The sequence below is a fragment of the Phyllostomus hastatus genome, unplaced genomic scaffold, assembly GCF_019186645.2.
Source record: "Phyllostomus hastatus isolate PE091 unplaced genomic scaffold, TTU_PhHast_1.1 phas_contig_137, whole genome shotgun sequence".
In the NCBI taxonomy this organism is placed as follows: Eukaryota; Metazoa; Chordata; class Mammalia; order Chiroptera; family Phyllostomidae; genus Phyllostomus; species Phyllostomus hastatus.
Window position 1 is genome coordinate 1,821,668 of NW_025333583.1, and position 23,848 is coordinate 1,845,515.

At 40.6% G+C, this 23,848-nt stretch overlaps 1 protein-coding gene across 2 annotated transcripts in view; it reads right to left on the reverse strand.

Moving 5' to 3' along the window:
- Positions 1–17,679: 17,679 nt before the first annotated feature.
- Positions 17,680–23,848, reverse strand: part of DAW1 (dynein assembly factor with WD repeats 1) — a 38,853-nt gene continuing 32,684 nt past the window's right edge. For both annotated transcript variants that reach the window (XM_045854491.1, XM_045854490.1), the window contains exons 11-13: positions 21,229–21,305; positions 20,408–20,570; positions 17,680–18,020 (exon numbers count right to left, since the gene is read on the reverse strand). In XM_045854491.1, the coding sequence (XP_045710447.1) occupies positions 17,986–18,020; positions 20,408–20,570; positions 21,229–21,305 (275 nt within the window). In that variant the 3' untranslated portion in view covers positions 17,680–17,985. The remainder of the gene's footprint in view (positions 18,021–20,407; positions 20,571–21,228; positions 21,306–23,848) is intronic.

Genomic DNA, 23,848 nt, shown 5'->3' on the forward strand with positions numbered 1-23,848 from the left:
ATTTCTATTTTATTAACCTCCTGAGAATTGAGATACTTTTTAATTGCAGCAAATCTTCACCTAACACAATTGATACCTAAATAATATGTGGTACCTCCCCTCAATAGGCTTACGATGACTTCAAGTATCTCAGTGGCTTTAGCAACACTCATTTTTTAACTAGAATAATTATTTATTTCTAATTTATATAGGCATTTACTTCCAAGGTGACGAAAAGATCATTTCAATAGCAAAGCATCTTCTAAGCTGGACAACTACAAAATTCAAAGTGATGTACAGCAGTTGTTCTCAAACCTGGCCACATATAGGAATCCCTGGGGGATCACTGTCAGAACACTGGTGTCAGAGCCCAGACCCACAGAGACTGGTCTCATTGTTCCAGAGTAGGGCCTGAGCACTGCATTTTCCAAAGATGCCTAGTTTGCCACTCAGTGAATTTGAAAGTTGCATTCATTTCCTGGAATGACTGAAGTCTGTGCAGTTAAGTCTTAAAATTAAACATTAAATTTAAGTCTAAGCTTCCAATTAAACAAAGAAAATATAAATATTTTTCTCCTTCCTAAAACTTAGCAATATATTTTTTTTAGTGATTGGTTTCATATTCTTCTCTGTGACAGTCAGTGTCATGTACCTGCTAGGTGAGGCCACAGTCCTGGGTTATTCAATAAACAGTATCTAGCAGTTGCTATTAAGGTATTGTGTAGAGGTGAGTAAAGTCCATAATCAGTTGACTTTAAGTAAGAAATATTATCCCAAGTAACCTGAACGGGCTTGATTCAATGAGTTAAAAGACCCTAAGAGTAGCCCTGGGGCTTCTCAGAAGGAGAAATTATTCTACCTGTGGACAGCAGCTTCAGTTACTGCCTGAGAGCTTCATCCGACTCATCCTGATCACCTGCCCTAAGGATTTCAGGCATGTCTAGATGCTCCCCTCCACACACAGTGAGGTAAGCCAATTCCTTGCTCTAAGTCTCTTATTGTATATCTTTTGGTTTAACCTTGACTAGTATACTCCCCAACCCCCATTAAATTGTACACTCTGAGGTCAGAGGTGTCTATGTTATTCATTGTGAATCACAGTACCTAGCATCATGCTGGCCCATAACTGGCTCCAATAAACACTTGTCAAATGAATGGGTGGATGAATGAAGGAAGGAAGGAAGGAAGGAACAGTCTGGTTAGGGAAGTAGACCATGCAACCAGTGAGCCATGAGGCACAGTAAATGTTACAGAACTCAGCATAAGAAGCAAGAACATCCAGCCATAGAGACCCGGAGAAATTTATAATGAACTGAGGTTGAAAGGTGGAGATTGTGGAAGGAAAAATATAAAGACTGCAAATGGCACACTCAGACATATTACTTAAGCTAGACTGGGCAAAGGATCATTTAAGTTTATGGAGGAAAATTAGTTTGGAAGAATTGATCATGACCAGAATTTATATGATAAATGCAAATTATTCTTTCAGCTGGTGGTGTCATAGAGGGCATGGAGGGTCTGCTTTGTGCGCTCTCTCTCTCTCTCTCTCTCTCTCTCATATTAAAAAAAAATTAAAAACTTTCTATAAGTGCATTTTCCTTGCAGGCTTAAATCAGGAAGGAGAAAATGTCTTTTATGAGGCTCCTCTTGCTAAAGTCAGATGAGGAGAACAGAGTTACACGTGCTCAGCCCCTCAGTGCCACATTCTTTAAGGAACTTCTAAAGAACAGCGAATCGTTTGAAAATCAGCACTAAAGCAATGGATTGTATTTACATGTTTCACTCATTAAATCAAGCAATCACTCAGTCACCAGCTATTTGGAGGAGTCTAGCATGCAACAGTCTGGAGCAGCTCAGAGTGAGAAGAGAAGACCTGTCTCCTGCTGGTGGAACCAGCTTGAGAGGCAGAGACTCTCTTCTGAGGTCCTGAGAGGCAGCCTTCTAAGGGCTTTGGGGTTTATTCCAAAGGAAATCAGTCCCTGGTAGTGAAGATAGTCTTGTAAAAAAAAACCAACTGTATATGGGCACACCAAATTTTTCTCTGACCTCATCTCTTCTCCATGAACTTGTGCCAGAGCCCCGGGAAGAGGAGGCAAAAATAAAACACTCCATCCTCACAGTGTCAGAGACCTTGGGATGACAGCAAAGCTGCTCCATAGCCCACACTGCAACACAGAGGCTGTCCAAAAGGTATCATCTTCACCCGAGTAGAGCAGATTCTAAAAATGGAATGTGAGAGAAGGCCAGCTATCAGAGGAGGGGAATGTGAGGGTCACGGCGGACAGAGGCAGGTGTACTCATAACCTCACCTGCGTCACATCTTGGAAGAGGCAGAAAGTCTGACAAATTCAAAATGGCCAAGGAGACTTCAGAGTCTACTGGCCTTGTCCATGTTTCAATGAAGAGTTTTCATTTTTTTCCTAATGTCCTCATTTCCAACACCCTGAACTTCTTCCAGCCAAAAACCATCTCATTACCCAAAAGAGCTTCTACTCAGAAAGTCTCTGAAAGACTCCGAGTCTCCTCTTCATGGTCAGTCCCCTCATATTCTGTCTTTAGTCATTGCAGTGCCCATACCTCCCAGCCAGCCAACAGAACTGTTTCCATTGGCACTCTCAACTTTGAATTTCTACCCTTTTTTTTCCTGGTCTGTCTGGAAACCCCAGGCCAGAACCAGCACTAGACCATGTCTACTTTTTACCTGTGCTGTGTGGCCATTACCATGGGAGAGAATCACACAACCACAGTGCATGTGGCCACAGCACATCCGTGGTCTCCAACCTTGGCTGGACCTTCGGGTCTGCCCATCACTCTTCAGTGACCACACCCAAAAAACCGTCAATAGCCTTCATAGTGTCTAAACACTTCATTATTGGCAGATGGCTTCACAGGACCCAAGGTCATCAGGCAATGAGCAGCCAGACCCTGGTGTTGCTACTGCCATGACACTCAGGCCAGGCCTTGATGTTCTCATAAACAGCCTCACAGAACACCAACATCAGACAAGACCACTATCCACCTGTGATGGATCAAGACAGTAGCAAGACCCACCCAATATCATGTCTGACCACAAATTATGAGCATCGTTCAAAGCACAAAAATGACCACATGTCCTCCTCTCCAGGCTAATATGAATAGTGGTTACTCTTTTATGAATTATAGCTGCAGCCTTGCTCTAGTCTGCATTCCCCATGCATACACTTTAGGAAGCTGCCCAGTCGAAGAATTACCCCCACTTCCCAACATCACCCAATCCAGAGAAAGGCACAAAGTCCCTAAACTCTCCCCCTGAGAATCTAACAGAAGCCCAAGTCCCACAGTAAATTATTTCTAACATTCTATTTCCGAGATGCCCCATGATTCTCCATGGGAATGCATTTCACCCCAAAGAGCAATTAACTCAATTTTTTTCAGTGACAGGCATATTCCTGGTGGTCTTTGGCTGGAGGACATTGACAATAGTAACAAGAATTATTATTATCACTATTATTAGATTTTGTGCTAAGTCCTTTACATGTGTTATCCATTTAATCCTTTGATGACAGTGATGATTTTACCCATTATAATATAACAGGGAAAAACTAGGAAGATTAGACAGAATTTTAAAACCATACTAGTCACTGATCCAGCATAATGTGTGGAGGGATTCAATGCTGGCTCCAGGGCTCTGCTCTTAATGATTTTAGAAATAATGAACTCCAACATTAGCAAGACCATTCTCTTTACACCCTCCCCTCCAGTCCCAGATTATGAGCTGCTTCTCCTTTCTTTTTTTTCTTTTTTTTAAAGAGAATGATTTTTTAAAAGATTTCATTTATTTATTTTTAGAGAGGGAAAGGAAGGAGAAGGAGAGAGAGAGAGACATCAATGTGCGGTTGCTGGGGGCCGTGGTCTGCAACCCAGGCATGTGCCCTGACTGGGAATCAAACCTGCGATGCTTTGGTTCGCAGCCCATGCTCAATCCATGCTTCTCCTTTCAATATCAACCTTTCCTATGTCTCCTCTGTAACAAACTCGTCTGTCTCCTTGAACACCTTGAACACCTGGTTCCAGCAAAGACCAATTTTCTTCTCATTCTTCAACCTTTCTTTCCCCATAAGAACCATCTCTTCAGAACCATCTCTTCAGACCAAAATTAGGCATGAATCTTTTTCATTCTAAAAATAAACCAAATTACATCCAAAGACCCCACAGTCTTTTTTATCACCAGTTCAAGTCCCATAAACCCTAGTTTATTATTATTTTCAAAAAGAACATGATTAAAAATTATAAAAGGCAGTAATGAATGAATTTTTTTCTACTTTGAAAGGGTGACTGTGGGTAGGAGAGACAAAGAAGAGTTCAAGAATAAAAGTCTGTGGAAAATTGTAAACCACTGGTGGTGGATGCGGGGGAACATGCCCAGCTAGAGATACAGGAAAAGAAATCTTGGGGTGTGGAGGTGCTATAGATTAAGTGTTTATATTCCTTCACAATTCATATCTTGAAAACTAACACACAAGAGGATTGTATTAGGAAGTGGGGGACGGTGGAAGGTGATTATGTCGTGAGGATGGAGCCCTCATGAATGAGATCAGTGTCCTTATAAAAGGGACCCCAAAGAGCTCCTTTATCCCTCCCACTATATGAGGACGCAGCAAGAAAATGATTGTCTACGAATCCGTAGTTTGGCTCTCACGAGACACTAAATCTGCTGGCACTTTGATCTTAGACTTCCCAGCCCCTAGAAATGTGAGAAATAAAGTTCTATTGTGTATAAGCCACACAGTCTATGGTGTTCAGGTATGGTGGCCCAGCAGACTGGGACAGTAGGTGAAAGCACAACCACAGAGAAAGGAAAGCCCGGCACGTATCTGAGAGCTGATGAACGGTCTAGTGTGCTGTGTCAGTCTGTTTGGGCTGCTGCCACACCAAAACAACACCCAGTGGCTTAAGCTACAGAAGTTTATTCCTCACCATTCTGGAGGCCAGAAGTCCAAGATCAAACTGTTGACTCATTTGGTTTCTTCTGGGGCTTCTCCTTAGCTGGCAGACGGCTAACTTCTTGCTCTGTCCTCACAGGGTTTTTTTCCCCTTGTGCACACACCTCCCTGGTGTCTCTTTGTGTATCCAAATTTCCCCTTTGGATGTCAGTCAGCTTGGATTAGGAGCCAGTCTAAAGATCTTAACTTAATCACTTCTTCCAAGGCCTCATCTCCAAAGGCAATTACATTCCATTCGCATCCTGAAGTGGACTCAGACTTCTCACCATGTAAATTCTGGGAGGGCACAGTTCAGCCCATAACATATGGGATATTGGGGAGGAGGAAAGATTAGACCAGAAATGCAGGTTAGGATCCCCTCACCGATGCCTTGAAATGTGAGAATGGGAAACTTGAACTTCTTCAGGCAGTGGATTATGTGAACATCTGATATGATATGACATTCCTACCTCAGTGAGCTGTCCAAAATTGAAGGTGAAGCCTGCTGACACGATTCATTTACTAATAACTTATCTATAACATATAATGTTTATTTCTTCAGCAACTGACTTCTCGCTAAAGAGACTTGCTTGAGATACATGTATATTCATATTGTTCTATTTTTATCGCTCTCCTTCAAACCAAATCTAAAAATACCTTATACATATTTAAAAGATGGTCTGAAACAACGTGCGTACATATAGCCAATGCTGAGGAAAACTTCATTAAGACTTAATTAGAGTTGAGCATTAGCCCAAATACTTAGCAAAGCAGCTGATGCTGTTCTAAGCACAGGCCACTTGCTCTTCCCGAGGGACTCGGTAAAACCTGCGTGCGTGGCTGAGCAGCACATCTGAGCAGGGCAGGCTCGGGGCTGCGGTGTGGGCACACCGCCGCCAAAAAGACCAAGCAGCTGCCCTTGTCACGTCCAGAAGGGCAGGTCACACGAGATCGTCTCTTCATCACACGAGACAGCCCTGATTCCAGCCTTGAAATGGTGCATTCTCAAGGGAGGAATGGCAGGTCAAGAACATTGTTAGCTGCTGCCAACCACACCACAGACAGACCTTGTGAGCTGGTTTTTCTTCTGTGTATCACCTCATTTCATCCTATTATTGTATTTCTATTCTATAGATAAGGAAACAAACTCAGAAAAGTGAAATGACTTGTTCATAACAACAGGACGATGAGCTGAGCACTGTCCTATTCCAAAGTCCGAGCTCTCTGTCACACACCATGGTAAATGGGCTTTCTCTCCCAGGATCACAAAGTGACTCCAGGACCACCAGCCCACGTTTGAATCCTGCCATCTGCCCCCAGCGGGAGGAAAGCACCAGTCTGCGAGGGTGGGGAGTGGGCCACCTTCAAGATCTGTTGGAGGACAAGCCTGGACAAAAAAAAAAAATATCTCACCCTGCACATACACAGCAATATATTGGGTTGAGCCAGATAAAATTTAGTTTTTGTGGACCCAAATTTGTCAGATTTAGCAATTTCATATGAAGCAACCTAATGATTTGCTCATGGTAATAACCCAATAGTTAATAACTGTAACAGCTACTCTAGTACCTGTTGGAGATTTTCTAGTTAAGAAAAAAAAATGTACATGTCCTTTTGCCTCAGGCATGTCTAGAAGGCAAGTTCCTTCTGGCCTGGGGGGAAATGCCCAGCATCATCCTCCACTTCAGGAATATGCACTGCTCTGGGAAAACAGGGAAAAAAACACATCTACATGGGGAAAAAAAATCAGGCATTCCCCCTTGAATTACTAACTCCGTAATGAACAGCAAGAGGATGTGTCTGAGATATATCTACAAATAGTGTGTGTAAATGAAGAAAGATAGTGAACCAGAAACCGTATCTCAGAAGACTCCAAGGGGATCATCACGCATCCGGCATACGCCCACTCCAAAAAGAGTACAGGGCGACCCACTGCAACTGCCCAGGGGAGGTGTGTCTGTAACCATTTTTATAGAAGGGCACTGGCTTCTTTGATTGACACTGTCATCAAAATTCAAATTTGAGGACATTTGTCAACTCTTCCAATATGTAGGAATCACTGAAATTTTAACAGACCCAGTGGGACACTCTGAGGAATATTTCCACCTTTAAGATATTTTTTAAAGCAGTTGACAAATTTCCTCTGATTTTTCTATTGTAAATATCTACTCGAGTACTGAAAAGGGGGTTTCAGGAAGAATGTTGAAATTTCACTTGGCGATATTTGCACCTTCCTTTTCATCGACAGTGATTTTGATGGCTGTGTAGGCTGGACAGGCTTTCCTTAGACGTCCAGAGGCTGTAAAGGGGCAATCCGAAATCTGGGCAGATTCAGAGTCATGAGCACATGTTTATTAAGCTGAACCGAAATTTTATTCCCATGCTTGAATCCCTAAGAATGTATGAGAGGTAAGTGCTGAAAATATTGACTTGAATTTATTTCACTCTCTTTCAGTTTCCCAGGAGAAGGTGGATTGGAAGGTTTTGATGTCTGTTGCACGGATACCTCAAGCCACAGTAATTAATGAGAAAATTTACATTGAATGTGCAAAGTTTTTCTCTTAAATTCTTTGACTCCAAATCATTAAAGCAGTGTCCACAAGTAATATTAGTTACCTGTTCATTGTTTATGATGTATTAGACTCTCTATGAATTTCTCAAACCTCACTATATTATTATTAGTCCAATTTATGGATGAGAAGACTAAGTCAAGGAGTGTTTGAATTCTCAAGGTCCCACAACCAAGAAGTGGTTGAGCAGCATATTAACACAGGTATTCTGAGTCCTGAGTCTATGTTTTCAGTAGCCAAACTTCTGTCACCCATGAGTGGCTGCCATGGCAGGCACTCTCCCCCAAATAAAGATCATTATGGCACTTTAATGGCAACAAAGCACCCAATGAACCCCCAAACAGTTGCCCCAGGGAATGGCTACAATAGAAAACCCTCCACCCACAACACTGAACAGTCTTTTTTTTCCTTTTTGAAATGGCTCAAACGGCTTGTTGCTCCCTTGCCACCAACCAAGGGCTGTCAAATGTGCATGAAGACCAATTAGAAAGTTGCTCCATTTCCCCCTTAACAGAACACTTGGCAATCAGGGACTATCTCAATACTACATCTTTTTACTCTGTGAAACTGACTTGTCTTTAACACCTTGAACACCTGCTGCAGTGAAAGTGACAGTGGATGGTTTCCCTTGACACATTTATAAATAAGTAGTCCTTAGAAATGTGGTTTCAGACTTACCTTTGTCTTTAATGACCTAACACAAATCAGTTTGATCCTTTTGATTTACAGTTATGTTAAAATAATACAATCCAGAGTACTCACAATTCTTCTCAACCCACTGAAATTATAATAAACTTTATTAAAACATGAAAAGGAATCCATGTCACACTCTAATCAAGTATTAATTTTGAAAGACATAATTGAATGTTGGATTCCGGATGTACCGAACCATTATAAAATAAATACTTATAACTTGATTCCCACAAAGGGATCTATACAGAAAAATAGAACTATTTTCATCCTTACTGGTTTGTGTCCTCATAAAGAGATGGAAAAAATGTCTCTACAGTGCATCAGAGTTAATGAGGTATGTCATTTGCCCCAAATACGTCAAGCTGGTCCTAAGCTTTAAGCTATCCCGCTGATCATTGTTATATATCCTCACAAAACCCTGATCTGTGAAGGATATAAAATAGTTTACTCTTTATACCCTTCATTTGTAGCTGTAAGAAGAAGCAAGACTGTTTTTGCCAAAAGATAAACACTGCCACCTGCTGAGAAACGAGGACAAATAAAAACATAAAGACGTGCAAGCTTATTTGCTTTTTGTGTTTTCACTTTTGGCAGATAAGACTCTCTGGGCTTTGGGATAGGCAGGACTATGCCCCTTTGACGGCAAGAAGCAGCTACAGAAGACGAGACCTTCATCCATCAACACTTGTAAGATTGCAAAGCCTAAGGTGTTTGGGGTGGGGGTGAGGAGCAATATTACTATAAGTAGTTAGCTAATCATTAATAAGAAAGAGAGGAAAGGGAATTAGACATTGAGTTTAATAAACTGGGGGGGGGGGCATAAACCTGCTTGCTTAGACAAGAAGCTATAGCTTCACACCCCAGGGGATTACAGTTTGCTCCACCAAGGGGATTAACACTCCTCTCTTTCCCCCTCCTCTACCAGATTGTTGGGAAATGCACAGAGAGGTGCTTAACCAAAAGAGGCCTGCCAGTCTAGCCTGGGGAAAGGAGGGATTGGTTGGGAGCTAGACCTATCAAAAGCCCACAAAAGTCTGGGAAGTTGATTGGTCATTTTGAAAAAGCTCCTAATTATAATCCCAGGGAAACAAAAAAAGCTCACTGGTGCTTGCTCTCGCTTCCTTCCTTCCTCTCTCACTCTCTCTCTCTCTCTCTCTCTCTCTCTCTCTCTCTCTCAACACTTGCCCCAGGCGTTCGTGTGTTCTCTAGCCTGGGCATGCAGCATATTCTAGTTTTCATTACTAGGAGCAATAAAAAGTGTGTTCTTCATTGCTCAGAAAAAAACCACAAATATCTGATCTGTTGTGGTAGTTACCTGACTAAGACCCCAAAGCAGAAAGTAGTAGCAATGGCAACGTTGTTCAAAGAGATGCATCCAACATTTTTCAAAAAGTAAAATAAGTATCAGTCCTTGCCTTTATTGCACTTACAATTTCTATATAACTGTTCAGGATTCCCATCTCTTGCATGCCCACAAATTGTCATAAACTCATTAAGTTCTAGATAATAAACCTAAAACTCCAAACTCAAAAGAAAATTTAGAGAGAAAATGATGGTTTTGCTTTGATGCGTGTAATTCAAAAAGGACCCCTACCACACATTCATATAAACACACACTTAGTTTTATCAACTCTTCTCCATATTTTAAGTCAATATCCATCCTGACATTTCTTATAAAAACCAGGGCATTTCAGAGAAAATAAGATGTGAGAGAGCAGTAAAAAGGTTTAGTAAAAGACTCCAAGATGAAATCTCAACTCAAAGATGAAATCTTCCATTTATTATCATTGGTCTCAGAAGCCTGTGGGTTCCCACTGGGTTTACCTAAAAGATGAGCATGGTGCTCATAGTGGCATTCCTAATAAAAGCATACTCTCGTATAACCCAAGCAGTGGTGGAAAGCATCAAATAATGAATTTTTAAGAAAAAAACTTTTTGAGAACTTCTGGGTCTTGTAATTTTAAAAAGCATCAAATACCAACTTCAAACCTCCCTTTCTGGGCCATATTTTATGCCATAATGAGAGAGTATTTTTCCCATCAGGATTCAATTATTTCATTGTTCAGGTTTTATTTCTTATGTCCAAGATGTCAATTACATTAGTTATTATACTAAACATCAGAAACTAACTGGTGTTCTCAAAAATATACTCTTAATTCTGAAAAAGAAATTCCCAAACTTCCATAGTCTACTTTTCCACTAAAAACTTAAGTTGCTTATAAACACAGTTCCTAGCATAGTGTCTCAGAAATAATAATTGTTGAAAGTTTGTAATCCAACCTCAAATATACCCAATGAATTAATACCAATATCTTTATGGCTTCTGTCTTTTCCCCAATAAAGTCAATGTTTGGTTTTTCTCTAAATAATATGCTTCTAAAAGGTAAACACTAAGTATCATGCTGTGAAAACTAAGAAAACTGATCACCTACCTCAGAAATAACAAATTGCATTTAAAAATGAAATCCTTTTTAAATAAATACTGACCATTAGAGAAATATCCAGAGTCAGAAATGCAGTTATATAAGTCACTTTCCACCAACATGGAGACATAGGTAGATACACTGTGCTTCCTCAAACAATCAAAAGAAGAATAACAAATATAAAAACAAAAAACAACCAGAACTGCCAGAAAACTGAACTGTATGGAAATCCGACAACCAAGGAGTTAAAGAAGAAACATTCATCCAGACCTGTAGGAGGGGCAGAGACGGGTCGCCAGGCAGAGAGGGCTCATGGCAAGGTGGTGGAAGGAGGACCAGGGCAGGCAAGACGGTGGCTGGTGGAGAAGGTGACGTGGTGGCTGGCAGAGCAGGTGGTCCCACATTTGCATGCATATAAATAGGGAGGAACAAGTGGGGAGCAAGACAGACCATGCAACGGCAGGTTCCAGTGTGGGGAGATAAAGCCTCAAACCTCTGACTGAAAAAACCTGTGGGGGTTGCGGGGGTGGAAGAAACTCCCAGCCTCACAGGAGAGTTCATTAGAGAGACCCATAGGGTTCTAGAATATACACAAACCCATCCACCTGGGAATCAGCACCAGAAGGGCCCAATTTTCTTGTGGATAACAATGAAAGTGACTGAAAGCAGGCCAATAGCCAAGCAAGTGGCATTGTTCCCTCTTATATCACTCCCCCATTTACAGCAACACAATGCAGTAATGTGGGTTGCCCCTCCCTGGCAAATAAGGCCCCACCCCTTACTACATAATAGGCATACTGAGACCAAAAAAATGGCCCAAATGAAAGAACTGATCAAAGCTCCAGAAAAAATACAACTAAGTAACAAAGAGATAGCCAACCTATCAGATGCACAATTCAAACACTGGTAATCAGGATGCTCACAGAATTGGTTGAGTATGGTTGTAAAATAGAAGAAAAAGCAAAGCCTATGAAAAGTGAAATAAAGGAAGATGTACACAGAACCAACAATGACAGGAAGAAAACCATGACTCAAATCAATGGTTGGACCAGAAGAAAGAAACATTCAACCAGAACAGAATGAAAACCAAGAATTCAAAAAAATGAGGAGAGACTTAGGAAGCTCCAGGACAACTTTAAAATGTTCCAACATCCTCATCATAGGGGTGCCAGAAGGAGAAAAGGAAGAGCAAGAAATTGAAAAGTTATTTGAAAAAATAATGAAGGAGAACTTCCCCGATCTGGCAAAGGAAATCGACTTCCAGGAAGTTCAGGAAGCTCAGAGAGTCCCAAAGACCTTGTACCCAAGGAAATGCACACCAAGGCACATCATAATTAGATTTCTCAAGATTAAAGAGAAGGAAAGAATCTTGAAAGTACAAGAGAAAAGGAGGCAGTTATCTACAAAGGAGTTCCCATAAGACTATCAGCTGATTTCTCAAAAGAAATCTTACAGGAAAGAAGGGTCTGGAAAGAAGTATTCAAAGTCATGAAAGGCAAGGGCCTACATCCAAGAATACTCTGTTCAGCAAAGCTCTCATTTAGAATGGAGGGGCAGGTAAAGTGCTTCCCAGATAAGGTCAAGTTCAAGGAGTTCATCATCACCAAGCCCTTATCATAGGAAATGTTAAAGGGACTTATCTAAGAACAAGAAGAATATCAAAAATATGAACAGTAAAATGACAACAAACTCATAACTATCAACACTGAACCTAAAAAAAAATGAACTAAGCAAACAACTAGAACAGGAACAGAATCACAGAAATGGAGATCACATGGAGGGTTATCAGCAGGGAAGGGGAGGGGGTGGGATGGGGGAAAGGGTACAGGGAATGAGTAGCATAAACAGTAGGTAGAAACCAGAGAGGCGGAGGTTACAAATAGTATAGGAATTGGAGAAGTAAAAGAACTTGCATGTATGACCCATGGGCATGAACTAAGGGGGGAATGAGGATGGAGGGGGGTGTGCAGGGTGGAGGAGAATAAAGGGGGGGAAATGGGACAACCATAGTAGAATAATCAATAAACTATATTTAAAAAAATAAATGCAGTTATATAAATCAGAGGTGAAAATCCATATAGTGATAATTCATTAATTATATTAATCTAATAAAGCATCAATTTCATTAAACAAAATTAACTCAATTTATTTAATGTGATGAGTATTTTGACTTTTTCTTGTGGTCTCTCTTGCTCTACATTTTCTGAAGCCTTTTTTTTTCAGATTCTTTGTTTCATACAAAGATGTTAAGATTAGACCACTTTACTAAGCAATTAAACAAATACATATTTTAATATACGGGGAGCCCTGTTTTACACACATATGACTTTGTCCTTTTTCCACTGTCTTAGCAAGAGTGTTTGTCTTGGAAAGAGTGAGTCTAACACCTCCATTTATGAAATGAATTCCATAGTAATAATGAGTGGAGCCCAGTTTTATCTTACTGTGGCTATTGTTACAGGGGAGAAAAATTTCCAGTTGAGGATGAGCAGCTTTGTTTTTTGATCTCATGCAAGCCTTTCTATTACCAAAAGGAGCTCCAAGGTAATTATTATATCTACCTTTTCACTGTGTAAGTGTGAACAATAAGAATATAAGCATTTAGCCCTGGCTGGTGTAGCTCAGGGGATTGAGTACAAGCCTGCAAACCAAAGGGTTGCTGGTTTGATTCCCAGGCAGGGCACATGCCTGGGTGTGGGTCAGGTCTCCAGTGGGCGGCGCGTGAGAGGCAACCACACATTGATATTGTTCTGCCTTTCTTTCTTCTTCCCTTCCCCTCTCTCTAAAAGAAAAAAATAAATGAAATCGTGTTTTAAAAATGAATCTAAGCATTTGTACCTTTATATTTCCAAAAGATATTATTTTTAATTTTTCATTTAGTTTCTGTAATGTTTAGAAGAAATATTTCTAATCTGTTACAATATCATTGCTGGCATAAGAGTGAACTTAGAATTATCAGGCCATTTGGAACTGGGACTCAACTACAAAAAAAATTATATGCAAAATAAAGATCCAAACTCAAACTCTTATTAACTGAGAAAAAATCACCATGTTTTATAATATTTATTTTTTAAACTTATTTATCAAGAGATGAAAAATAAATTCAGGCAAAAAAAAAAGAGCCGTACATGTCAGTCCACAACCACGTGGGAAAGCTCATACGCAGCGCCTCGCTACTTAATAGTCTCATTGGGCTATCTGTAGGACACAGCCTCTCTAGGTTTGAGCTCATGTCTGGCCACCTATTGGCCAAATGGTCTCGAGCAAGCCACACTCCGTTTTTTTAAGGTTTATTTTATCCTCATTCAAGAGAGATGAGAGGGCAGAGAGAAGGAAACATTGATGTGAAAGAAAAACACGGAGCGGCCGCCTCCTGCACATGCCCCAACTCAGTCCTCAACCGATGTGCAGGAGGCGGCCACTCCGTGTTTTTCTTTCACATCATGTTTCTTTCTCTCTGCCTCAACCGAGGATCGAGTCCATGACCCCGACGTGCACCCTGATGGAACTGAACTGGCAACCCTTCAGTAACAGCCAGGGCAAGCCGCCCTCCTTTTCCCAAGCATGTTTCATCACCTCCAAAGTAGGGATCTAATAATCTCTATTCTATTTCCTTTAATAAATAAACAAGTTTATACAAACCTTGTAAACTGTAAAATACGTAAACATTTGGAGATATTTTTCTTTATATTTCAGAAAAAAATAATCTGAGAGGGCAAAGAAAGCAAGGAAATTAACTAGAAGATTCGGATTTTAGTGTGGAAGGGGAGTAATGGAATTATAGATTAAAATGGCAATAAGACTGGCTAGCTGAAATTTGTTTCTTAATGAAGGAAAATGTTGATGATTCGGTGGGGAGATAGAGGAAATAAGGGCGGAAAAGGGATGGGTGACTCCACTGTCAGCAGGACTAGAACTGCTACAATGCTAGGGCGGATGGTAATAGGACGGGGGGCAAGATGTTCTCTTCTGGACTTGATGACATTAGAAGAGGAGTCAAGCTACTTAAACTAAGAACGCTGTGCCCACCGTCTTGCACCTGGGGAGGAAACACAGGACAGATGCCGGCAAGAACGGCAGAAAGCAGGTGCCCACGCTCCAGGTGCTTGATTCATCCTGCCTGTGAACAGACGACTTTGGGGCTGACCTTGTTCTAATTGCCCTTTGTTACTTGCCACCCAAAACATCCTATCCAAGATAGAGTTTAAAAGTTGAAAGAAACAAAAACATAAAATAATCATGGTAAAAGAGCTAAAATGATTGTAGGTATTTTTACTCAGTGTATATTTCCTTGTGTTTGAGAACTGTCTTTAAATACCTTAATTGCTTTTTTTAACTTCAAATTTCATTCCTTTGGAGATCCAAAAAGATAAATTATTTGTAGAGTAATAGCAGCAGTGGAAAAAAACAAAAGATAATAAATTTACTTGTAATTTCAATGAGAAGATTACTGATGTGTTTTTAAGTGTAATATAAGATTTATAGGTATAAAAACATTATTTAGCTCAGGATGCATTTATTTTGCCTTTAAGCATAATCACAAACTACTGTAGTTTTAGATAAGAATTGTTAAAAAAAAGATATCTTATTTTTATGACAATTGATCTACTTTCATAAATCCTACATGAAATCAAAATATATGGAGATGGCTTAGACCATAACCTCCTATAGTGATGATCTTATATCTCAGCTCCTCTGTTCAACAGAGAAACTTTAAAAGGAGATTTTCCCAGGGCTCTTCAATATTAATTTAATTGATAAAAATTCAACTTACAATTCTTCCCAAGAGAACTACAATAAATGAAGTGAGTTATATTTCATCTGTGATTTATCAGTAAATCACACCGTGCTCCTTCCTGAAGTTTTTGTCTGTATATGACACACGATTTTTAAAAGATGACTGCTAACTACTGAGCATAAGCATAATAGCAGGCATTTACCACCATGCTTGTGCTGTGCCAGAGAGAGCTCTCAAAACAAGAACTATTATTATTACCACTCTCCAGATGAGAACACTGAAACAGATTGCAAAGGTAACTTGCCAACAGTTAAGAGTTTGGAAACAGAACATACGATGCGTACATCCAGGCACTCTGACTCCAGAGCCCACACACATCACTAAACCCTACAGTAGTACTTCAGGTGGAAATAAAATAGGCGTATGTAGTGTAAGTGCCTGACAATAAGCTTTTTTATTGCGGTGTAAGTGCATGACATTAAGCTTTGGATTGCTGAGGCATCCATTTCAAAGACATCCATCTCGAATAAACACTGCCAGCTACGTGACCCAGCTACTAGCTAGACAACTGCGTAGGAAGCCAGGGCTCACCCACCCATTAAGTTTCCCTTTGGGGCAACCTGGAGAACTCACTGCCTGAGTAACACTGCATTTCCCTGACTGCGCGCGACTTCCCAGGAAAACCCAGGCACCCCGCCCTTGCCCGTAACAAAGGCAGACGCCCAAGTCTGCACACCCTCTTTTTCTCTCCCTGGTGGTTGTTACTGAGGTGCATCTTGCAATTGTAAAAAGAACCACAAGGGCCAGTCCAGCCATGACATTGGCTCCAGGTGGCGACATGTCTCTGGGGGCAGCCACAGCAGTAATAGGCCCAGGTGAGGGCCTCCTAGCCAATAGCATCACTATCCGTAGGCTGAGACCCAACACAGAAGAGTATATCATACCTTTTCTTATGATTTTAGGCATTTAAACACTTATTTTTAAGTAGGTTGTGATACCTGGAAACGTTCATAAATAATGTATTTAGAAATTCTTCAATACCTGAAAATCAGAGGCACAAGTCTTTTTCTGGCCGGGGCTCCCTATACCTATACTGGTCTGAAGGCATTGGGTGGTCTCCATAACCGTAATTAGCTGACCATTTGGAGTGATGAAACCAAATGGTATCACCACTTTCCCCAAAGTCATCAGAGAGATAGAGAGGAAGAGCCTGTATCTGCTGCTTCTTTAGAGCTTTAAAAGAAGTAGCTAAACTTCGGTCTAGTGTCCTCGAACCCAAGTTCTCCTTGTCTTCCCCATCTCTGAACTTCCTCCTTCCAGCAGCCGCCCAGAAATTTTGTTCACTTTGCTTTTGTTTTATTTTTCTTCCTCTTGAGGGTTAGACGTACACAGATGATCTGAAAGGTGATTCTTACTCCAAATCTTCCTACTGATAGATCTGATACTCTCCTGCTATAATTAAACCTCACTCACTTAAGAACACAGTGTTTTGGAGTTCAACCTCCTACTATCTGGATGCCCTATTTATCTTTGCTGTGACTCACCTTCTTCCCTTTAAAATCACCTGCTTTGGAACAGTTGCTGGAGGGATCAAATGAGATTATCTACTATATGGTTGGCCAATGTCTGATGCATGATAAACCACAATGACTACTATTTTTAGTACTGGAAAATAATTCTGTAAAGTTTTCTTGCTCTGGATTCAGACATCACTTGTTTTATCTTGTGTTGTTTCCTTCAACTTAATTTGTAACATGTATATAAACATTAACTTGTAATATGTAGCACTTTAACATAATACAGCCTTTTATAAAACATTTCTAGTGTCTCAGCTGCAGTCACATTGGTGTTTGGTTATTTCCCCTAGTACAGCAATGGTTTTCCACCTAGATTTCATAATTCAGTCATCTGAATGTCTGTTCTGTTTAACTCTCCCTTATAAACCTGCCTACACTTTTTTCAGCCCACTAGGAATCCAGAATATATTTGTTATTAAGTGAGACTCACTTGATTTTCTCTACATGCTGCCTTAATTTTATAGTGTAGATCCTCAACTTTTTGGGGGGGTGGAGGAAATGCATTCTTGAATGTGAAAGAAGAAAAATTAACCTTCTATTCCAGCTTCCTTTCTTATTCTTAGCTGAAAAAAAGTCAACTAACTAACTAAGTAATGAAAATTCTAATCACATATTTAACATACCTGTCCCCCTAAAAATGCATTATAAATACATACAATTCACACAGAATTTCTCCAAAATCTTTATTCAACAGAAATCTACATAACAACCTTCAAAGTAGAATCTAGGAGACACATTGTTAAAGTACTCTGGTTTCATTTATTAGTGTCATGATGCTATTAAAAAATAAAACAAAACTGAAATTACTAGTGACATTTTCCAAACAGTAGGGTGTTTCCTGTCATCTCTAGCAAATGATACCAAGAAATGATACAACTTCGCCAGTTTTAATAGTCATATTGTGAAGCTAAGGACAGTGTATAAACAGTTGACTCACGGGAAAAGAGAACGCGTGAAATATCAACACAGCGCGTGTGCCATCTGGGAGGCTCCGGATCCTGTTCCCGCTGCGAGCAAGTGTGCTCGTCCGCTGGCTCTCTCCAGTCAGCGCCATATCCTGCACGTATTATCCTTGCTGCCTATTAGGACAAATGTCACGAAGTTATTTTTTCTTTTTTATTCACTTCACTCTCTCTTTACACAAGTTGACATTTTTCTGGGTCACTGTTGATTTTCAGTGTGCTAAATGTGCCCCCCTACCCACCAAGCTCCTGAGACATTCAGATCAGTTATCTGGGGAATGGGAATCTTTTTCCCTTTTTCTTTCTTTTTCTTTTCTTTTCCTTTTTTTCCTTTTCTTTTCTTTTCTTTTTTCTTTTATTTTCTTTTCATTTCTCTTCCTTCCTTCCTTCCTTCCTACTTTCCTTCCTTTCTCTCTCTCCTTCTCTCCCTCCCTCTCTCACACTGTCTCTCCCCCTCCCTCTCACGATTCTGTCAGTCCGAAAATGTACAAGTTCACGTCCTACTCACACCAGTAAGATCCATAGTAGGCTAAAATTGCAGAGGACCTGGGATTGCAACCGTGTCAGCCATCCTTCTCTGCTGTTCCCTCTGCCCTCCCCTCAAGCACCACCACCAGGTAGAAATACAGCAAACATGAACATCTCCAGGTGCCGGTGTTCGCACATGAGAAGATAATGCATTTCACTTTAGAGCAGATCCAAATGTCAATAGATGTTTCTCACCATCAGTTAAAATGTAGAACTTACATCCTTCCTACTCTCCCCACGACTATGACCCACTCTCTTCCAAAGCAACCCCTCCCCTCTGCCAGGGGTCACCTCTCACATTCCCCCTATGGAAACGACAGTCCCGGTGTGGTTTTCTCCAGAGGCCAGGTACATGCCCTCAACATGAGAAGTGAGGGCTACATGGATGAGGAAAGCCTGTGAAAACTGCACATTCCACCAAAAGCACCTTACACTTTAAAAATGTAACGACCACGCTGGCCAATTCCCTTTCAGTTTGTGCTGCTTCACCTCGCCTTAGGCAGTCCTCTAAAACATGTGCAGTGGACACTGGGGTCAGCCAAAAACAGAGAGCAGATCAATTCAAACAAAGAGAAGGCTCTGCTGTTGGCAGGACAAGCGTATCACCCCCTTTCTGATAAGCCCCAGTGCCCAGTGGGCCAGTGGCACCTTGGTGCCTGGGGATGCACTAAATCAATAAAAACGCCTTTCAAAGAGCTCAGGAACCAAAGTGCCAGCACTACAACAAGGCACAGACAAAGGAAGTTCCTCCCCGAAGCTCTCCAGGGACTTCATGAAAAGTGGCTGAGGGGGGAGGCATTGCAGAGCTGCCTCACAGAAGCACGTGGACGGGGAGGGGCTGGTCCTCTGCCAACCCGGCCAGGCTTCCTTCTCCCCTCCTTGGCGGCAGTCCCCTGCAGAGCATCCTGTGCCTTTAATCACAGCCCCCACGCTTTCCTCTTCCCGGGAACAGATTCGACATGCTGTTCACAATAAAATATATGGCTTCTGGTGCTACTCTCTTAGGAGTAGCTACATGTCAGTAACCCTCGAAAATGATAAACCCAAAGAAAGTAATCTGTAATTTTAGAATTTCTTCAGAATTGAGAAGAAAGGGGGAGGTATTTTAAGGCAAACGGGGAGATTATTTACAGCACTCCTGAAGTTGTGTGACTATGAAGCAGCCAACACACAAAGCCAAACGTGCATGTGGGACACTGCACTTATTAGATAGTTAGGCAATTTTTAAATTTACTCAGCACATCGAGAGTCACTAAGTTAGGCACACTGGGTCTTAGTGACTTCTTAGGGTGTCACGGCACCCCACTATTGCAACACCCACCCCTGCCAAGTCTCCTCCAGGGGCACTGCACTCACATTATACCACCTTCTTGTCACTTTTCTCTCCTTTCCACAATCTACACTAATCTATTCTCAATTCAGTTCTTATAAAATGTTAATATGATTAATTCACAATAAATTGTGAATGGTTAAAAAATGCTCAATATGTGTTTTCTTCTCCAAGTTTTTGCATGTTAGCAGGGGACAACAACTTACGCTTGGAAAGGAGCAAGGGAAACACAAATTAACTCAAAGAATAAATCTCTAATGAGCTAAAATCCAACTGGGAAGAACCCAGGGTCCTGACTTGTTTCAGCTCCTAACACCTAACGGACACCAGCCAAATATTAACCATCCGATGGACAGTACCTGGGGAGATGTAGTAACCAGCAAGGCAGGCTACCAAATTCTTATTTTGCGTAGAACAACTACAATTTAAAATCACAAAGCCTTCCAGCCAGTGGCAGGGCTCACTCCTGTGGTTCTGTGATGCAGCTAAAATTAAATAATGGACATAGGGCACCCCTAGATGTACATAAGCCAGGGCCCCTGGAAGAGAGGTAGGGATGGAGGTGAATTCCTTTTGCATTCAGCTTAGGGTCCCTATGCGCCACTTGAAAATGAAAGCCAAGTCTATGGTGTCTATGTCTCCCCACCTGTAATGATGATGTTGCCTTTATAGTTGAAAGCACATGAGAAGATCTCATCGGTGTGCCCCTCGAGCACCTGGAGGCACTGGCCAGTCTGAGCATCCCAGATTCTTGCTGTTTTGTCCGAGCTGCCTGTTAGAAGACGGTTCCCTTGGGGGTTGAAAGAGATCTGCAAAGAGAAAGAAAATGCTGTGACAAATTTGCAAGATGATTCCCAACACATTTTTAATCAGCAAAAACAGGACATTACTAAGCACCTGTTACCTTCCCAGCCTGGTACTTATTCTTACCCAGAACAGTTCCTTCATGATGGGAAAGATATTGCAGGGACTAATACATGCAAATTAAAATCTAGACAGAAAAATGTTATTGCTTACCCACTCACAATTCCAAGGACAAAGACAAATTCCACTTTGTTTGAGTGTTAAATATTTCCATGAAATACTTCCTCAATTGCATCTAGTTTACAGAATACTTGATACTTCTACATGACGTTTTCTTTGCACAATAAAATTTGTGTGTCCACTACAACCAGGACAAGCATTCGGTCAACTTCTTAAATACCTTTAATAAGTACTTTCTGCTCATTAAATTGTTTACTAATGACTGAGGGGAACACTGTTTATGGTTTCTGAAAAGTTTTAGAAATCACTTATTATTCTGAGTTTGAGGACATACTTAAAAATAAAGTCTTTAGGAAACTGATTTCTAGAAAGAAGGAGAGAATTGGATACACTTTAGTAGCTTGGCAATATGCCTACTTACACTGAACATGCTATCTATTTTTTGAAAGGAAACAAATTGCTCCAAATGAGAAAGGAACTCACCTTTGAAATCTCACCTTCGTGACCTTCCAATTTACTAATGCATTTTCTTGTGGCCGCACTGAAAATTCTTGCTGTTCCTTTTGGAGAGGAGTGGAGATATTCATATAAATAACTTCATCTGAAATACAGAACTTTGAACCACAAGCCTTCCATTATCTACATACCTATCCCTCTGGCACACAGCTCTCTGTTAGCTTTGCCTTCTTGCCCACATAGAGAGCCAGCCACTTGATTCTGTAAACGCAAGCTGGTCCCACTTGGGTAAGAGCTTATTGCAAGAGATCATGGGTCCCAAGGTAGAAAAGGCGAAGAGATGCCAATTCAGAATAAAAAAAAAGATTTTAAAGGAAAAAGAGGGAATGAAAACAAGACTTGGTAGGTTGGGGATATAATAGGCAGAAAGCTTAGTATCATACACCAAACATGAGCCTAAGGTTACAAGAAGGTGCAAGTGGCCCTGAGAAGGAACAGCGGCCACCACTCAATGAACAAAGAACAGGCATGAGGAAGCCCTTTTCAACAGAAAGAGCTGAGAGAATGATCTCTCCCTGCTTCCCTGTTGTATCCACAGAGCTCAGAAGTGCCACTCGATAAATAGATGCAGTGTGGGCGGGCAGATGGATAGATGGATGGATGTATAGATAAATAGAAGGAAAAGTATACATTTCTTTAGAATTGAGGAATGGAAGAGTTAAATAAGCACAGAGGACAAAAATAGCAGTAATGCAATTTTTATCAGAAAAAAAGGTAAACTCTGTCAGGCCAGGTGAAGGATACTTTCTTATTGCAAATCACAGCGTTATACACAGGTGAAATTAGCAAGGATAGGGTGGTTTGATTACTTAATTTTCTATCCGAGAAAAGCAAAATATCTTAAATTATTACTGGCCTTCCTGACAATGTCAACTCAGGAGGAAGTGGACAAAGTGATAAAAATTGCTATTTTAGAATGACTATAATAAAAAATATAAAACTTGCCATTTAGTGGGACATTTCAAAAGCCTCAAAGGCAAGGGACCAACTTGTCTGAAGAGGTTGTTAATAACACAAAAGGGAATGTTCTGCATGGAGCAATACTCTAAATTAACACCAAAGCATTTTTAACCTTCAGAAAATACAGAAATCAGATAGCATTGAAACTGTAATTTTTTTTAAAGATAGAAATATGAGTAAGACAGAAAATTAAGCTTTCAGCATAATTCCAGTGAGGAAGATAAAGGTAACACAGAGAAAGAGATGCAGATGAAGAGGTAGCTCACTACACTGATACATTCAATTTTAAGGAAGAAATGAGGAGCAAAGACCAGACATCAATAAAGAAGATTGGTATAAACACTGGTACTTCTCAGGAGGCACAGAATGAGAAGAGGTTCACAAAACACACCAAAAGAGAAAAAGAGTTTTTTTAAAGTAATAGCTAATCACACAAGAAAAGAATAGAATCACTGCTAGGAAAACTAGCAGATCAAAGGAAAACAAATCTAGAAGAATTGAACTTGTATTTCATTCTTATCCATTCTTTCGTGTCCTGATCTCCCAGTCCTGCTTGTTTCCCACCACCACCACCCACCCCGCCCCCAGCACTGACCAACTCCTACCATTCTGTATATTCTAACATTTCACATAAAACAAATATGTGGTGTTGGTCATTGTTTCCCTCTCCATGAGAAAAGGCATTTCTGTCTCTTTTGTTTACTGATATACCCCTTGTTTCTAAAACAATTCCTGGTACAAAGTAAGTATTCCATATATACATTTATTGAATGGAGTTTTTGTATAAATGAGAATGATATTTAAAATGAAAAGAGAAGATTAATTTTATAGTTAAGAGATGGTTTTTAAAGGCAAAAATCTGTTGGAAAAATGAAAAAATAAGTAGTTACTTTAAAAAAAAATTGTGCACTGCTTTCCACAGTGGCAACACCAATCTGCATTCCCACCAACAGCAAATATGGAGATACCACCAAAAATTCAACTTGGATCTGCCTTTTGACCCAGTAATCCCACTTGTGGGAATATATCTGAAGAAACCTGAAACACTAATTTGAAAGAACATGAGCACCCCTATGCTCATCGCAGCGTATTTACAATAGCCAAGATATGGAAACAGCCCAAGAGTCCATCAGTAGGTGAGTGGATAAAAACAACTATGGGGCATTTACACAATGGAATGTTACTCAATTATTTTTAAAAAGAAGGCAATGTTACCATTTGCAACAGTATAGATGGACATGGAGAATATCATACCAAGTGAAATAAGCCAGTCAGAGAACACCAATACCATATGATGTCACTCATGTGTAGAATCTAGCAAACAAACCGAACTAACAAGCAAAACAGAGAGAGGTCATAGACAGAGAGCAGGATGACAGCTCAGGTGGGTGGTTAGGGAGTAGAGGGATCAAGCAAAATGGAAAAAGGACTCATGGACACGGACAACAGTGTGATGATTGCGGGGGTGGGGGTAGAGGGGTATAAGGGGACTAATGATAATGGAAAAAATTACAACAAAAAATAAAATTGTTCGGATTCAGAGGTATTATATTTACAGGATATAAAAACAACTTATATGTATGATCAAAGAATTGCCTTTGAAAATCCTAGTAGGACAATACAATTT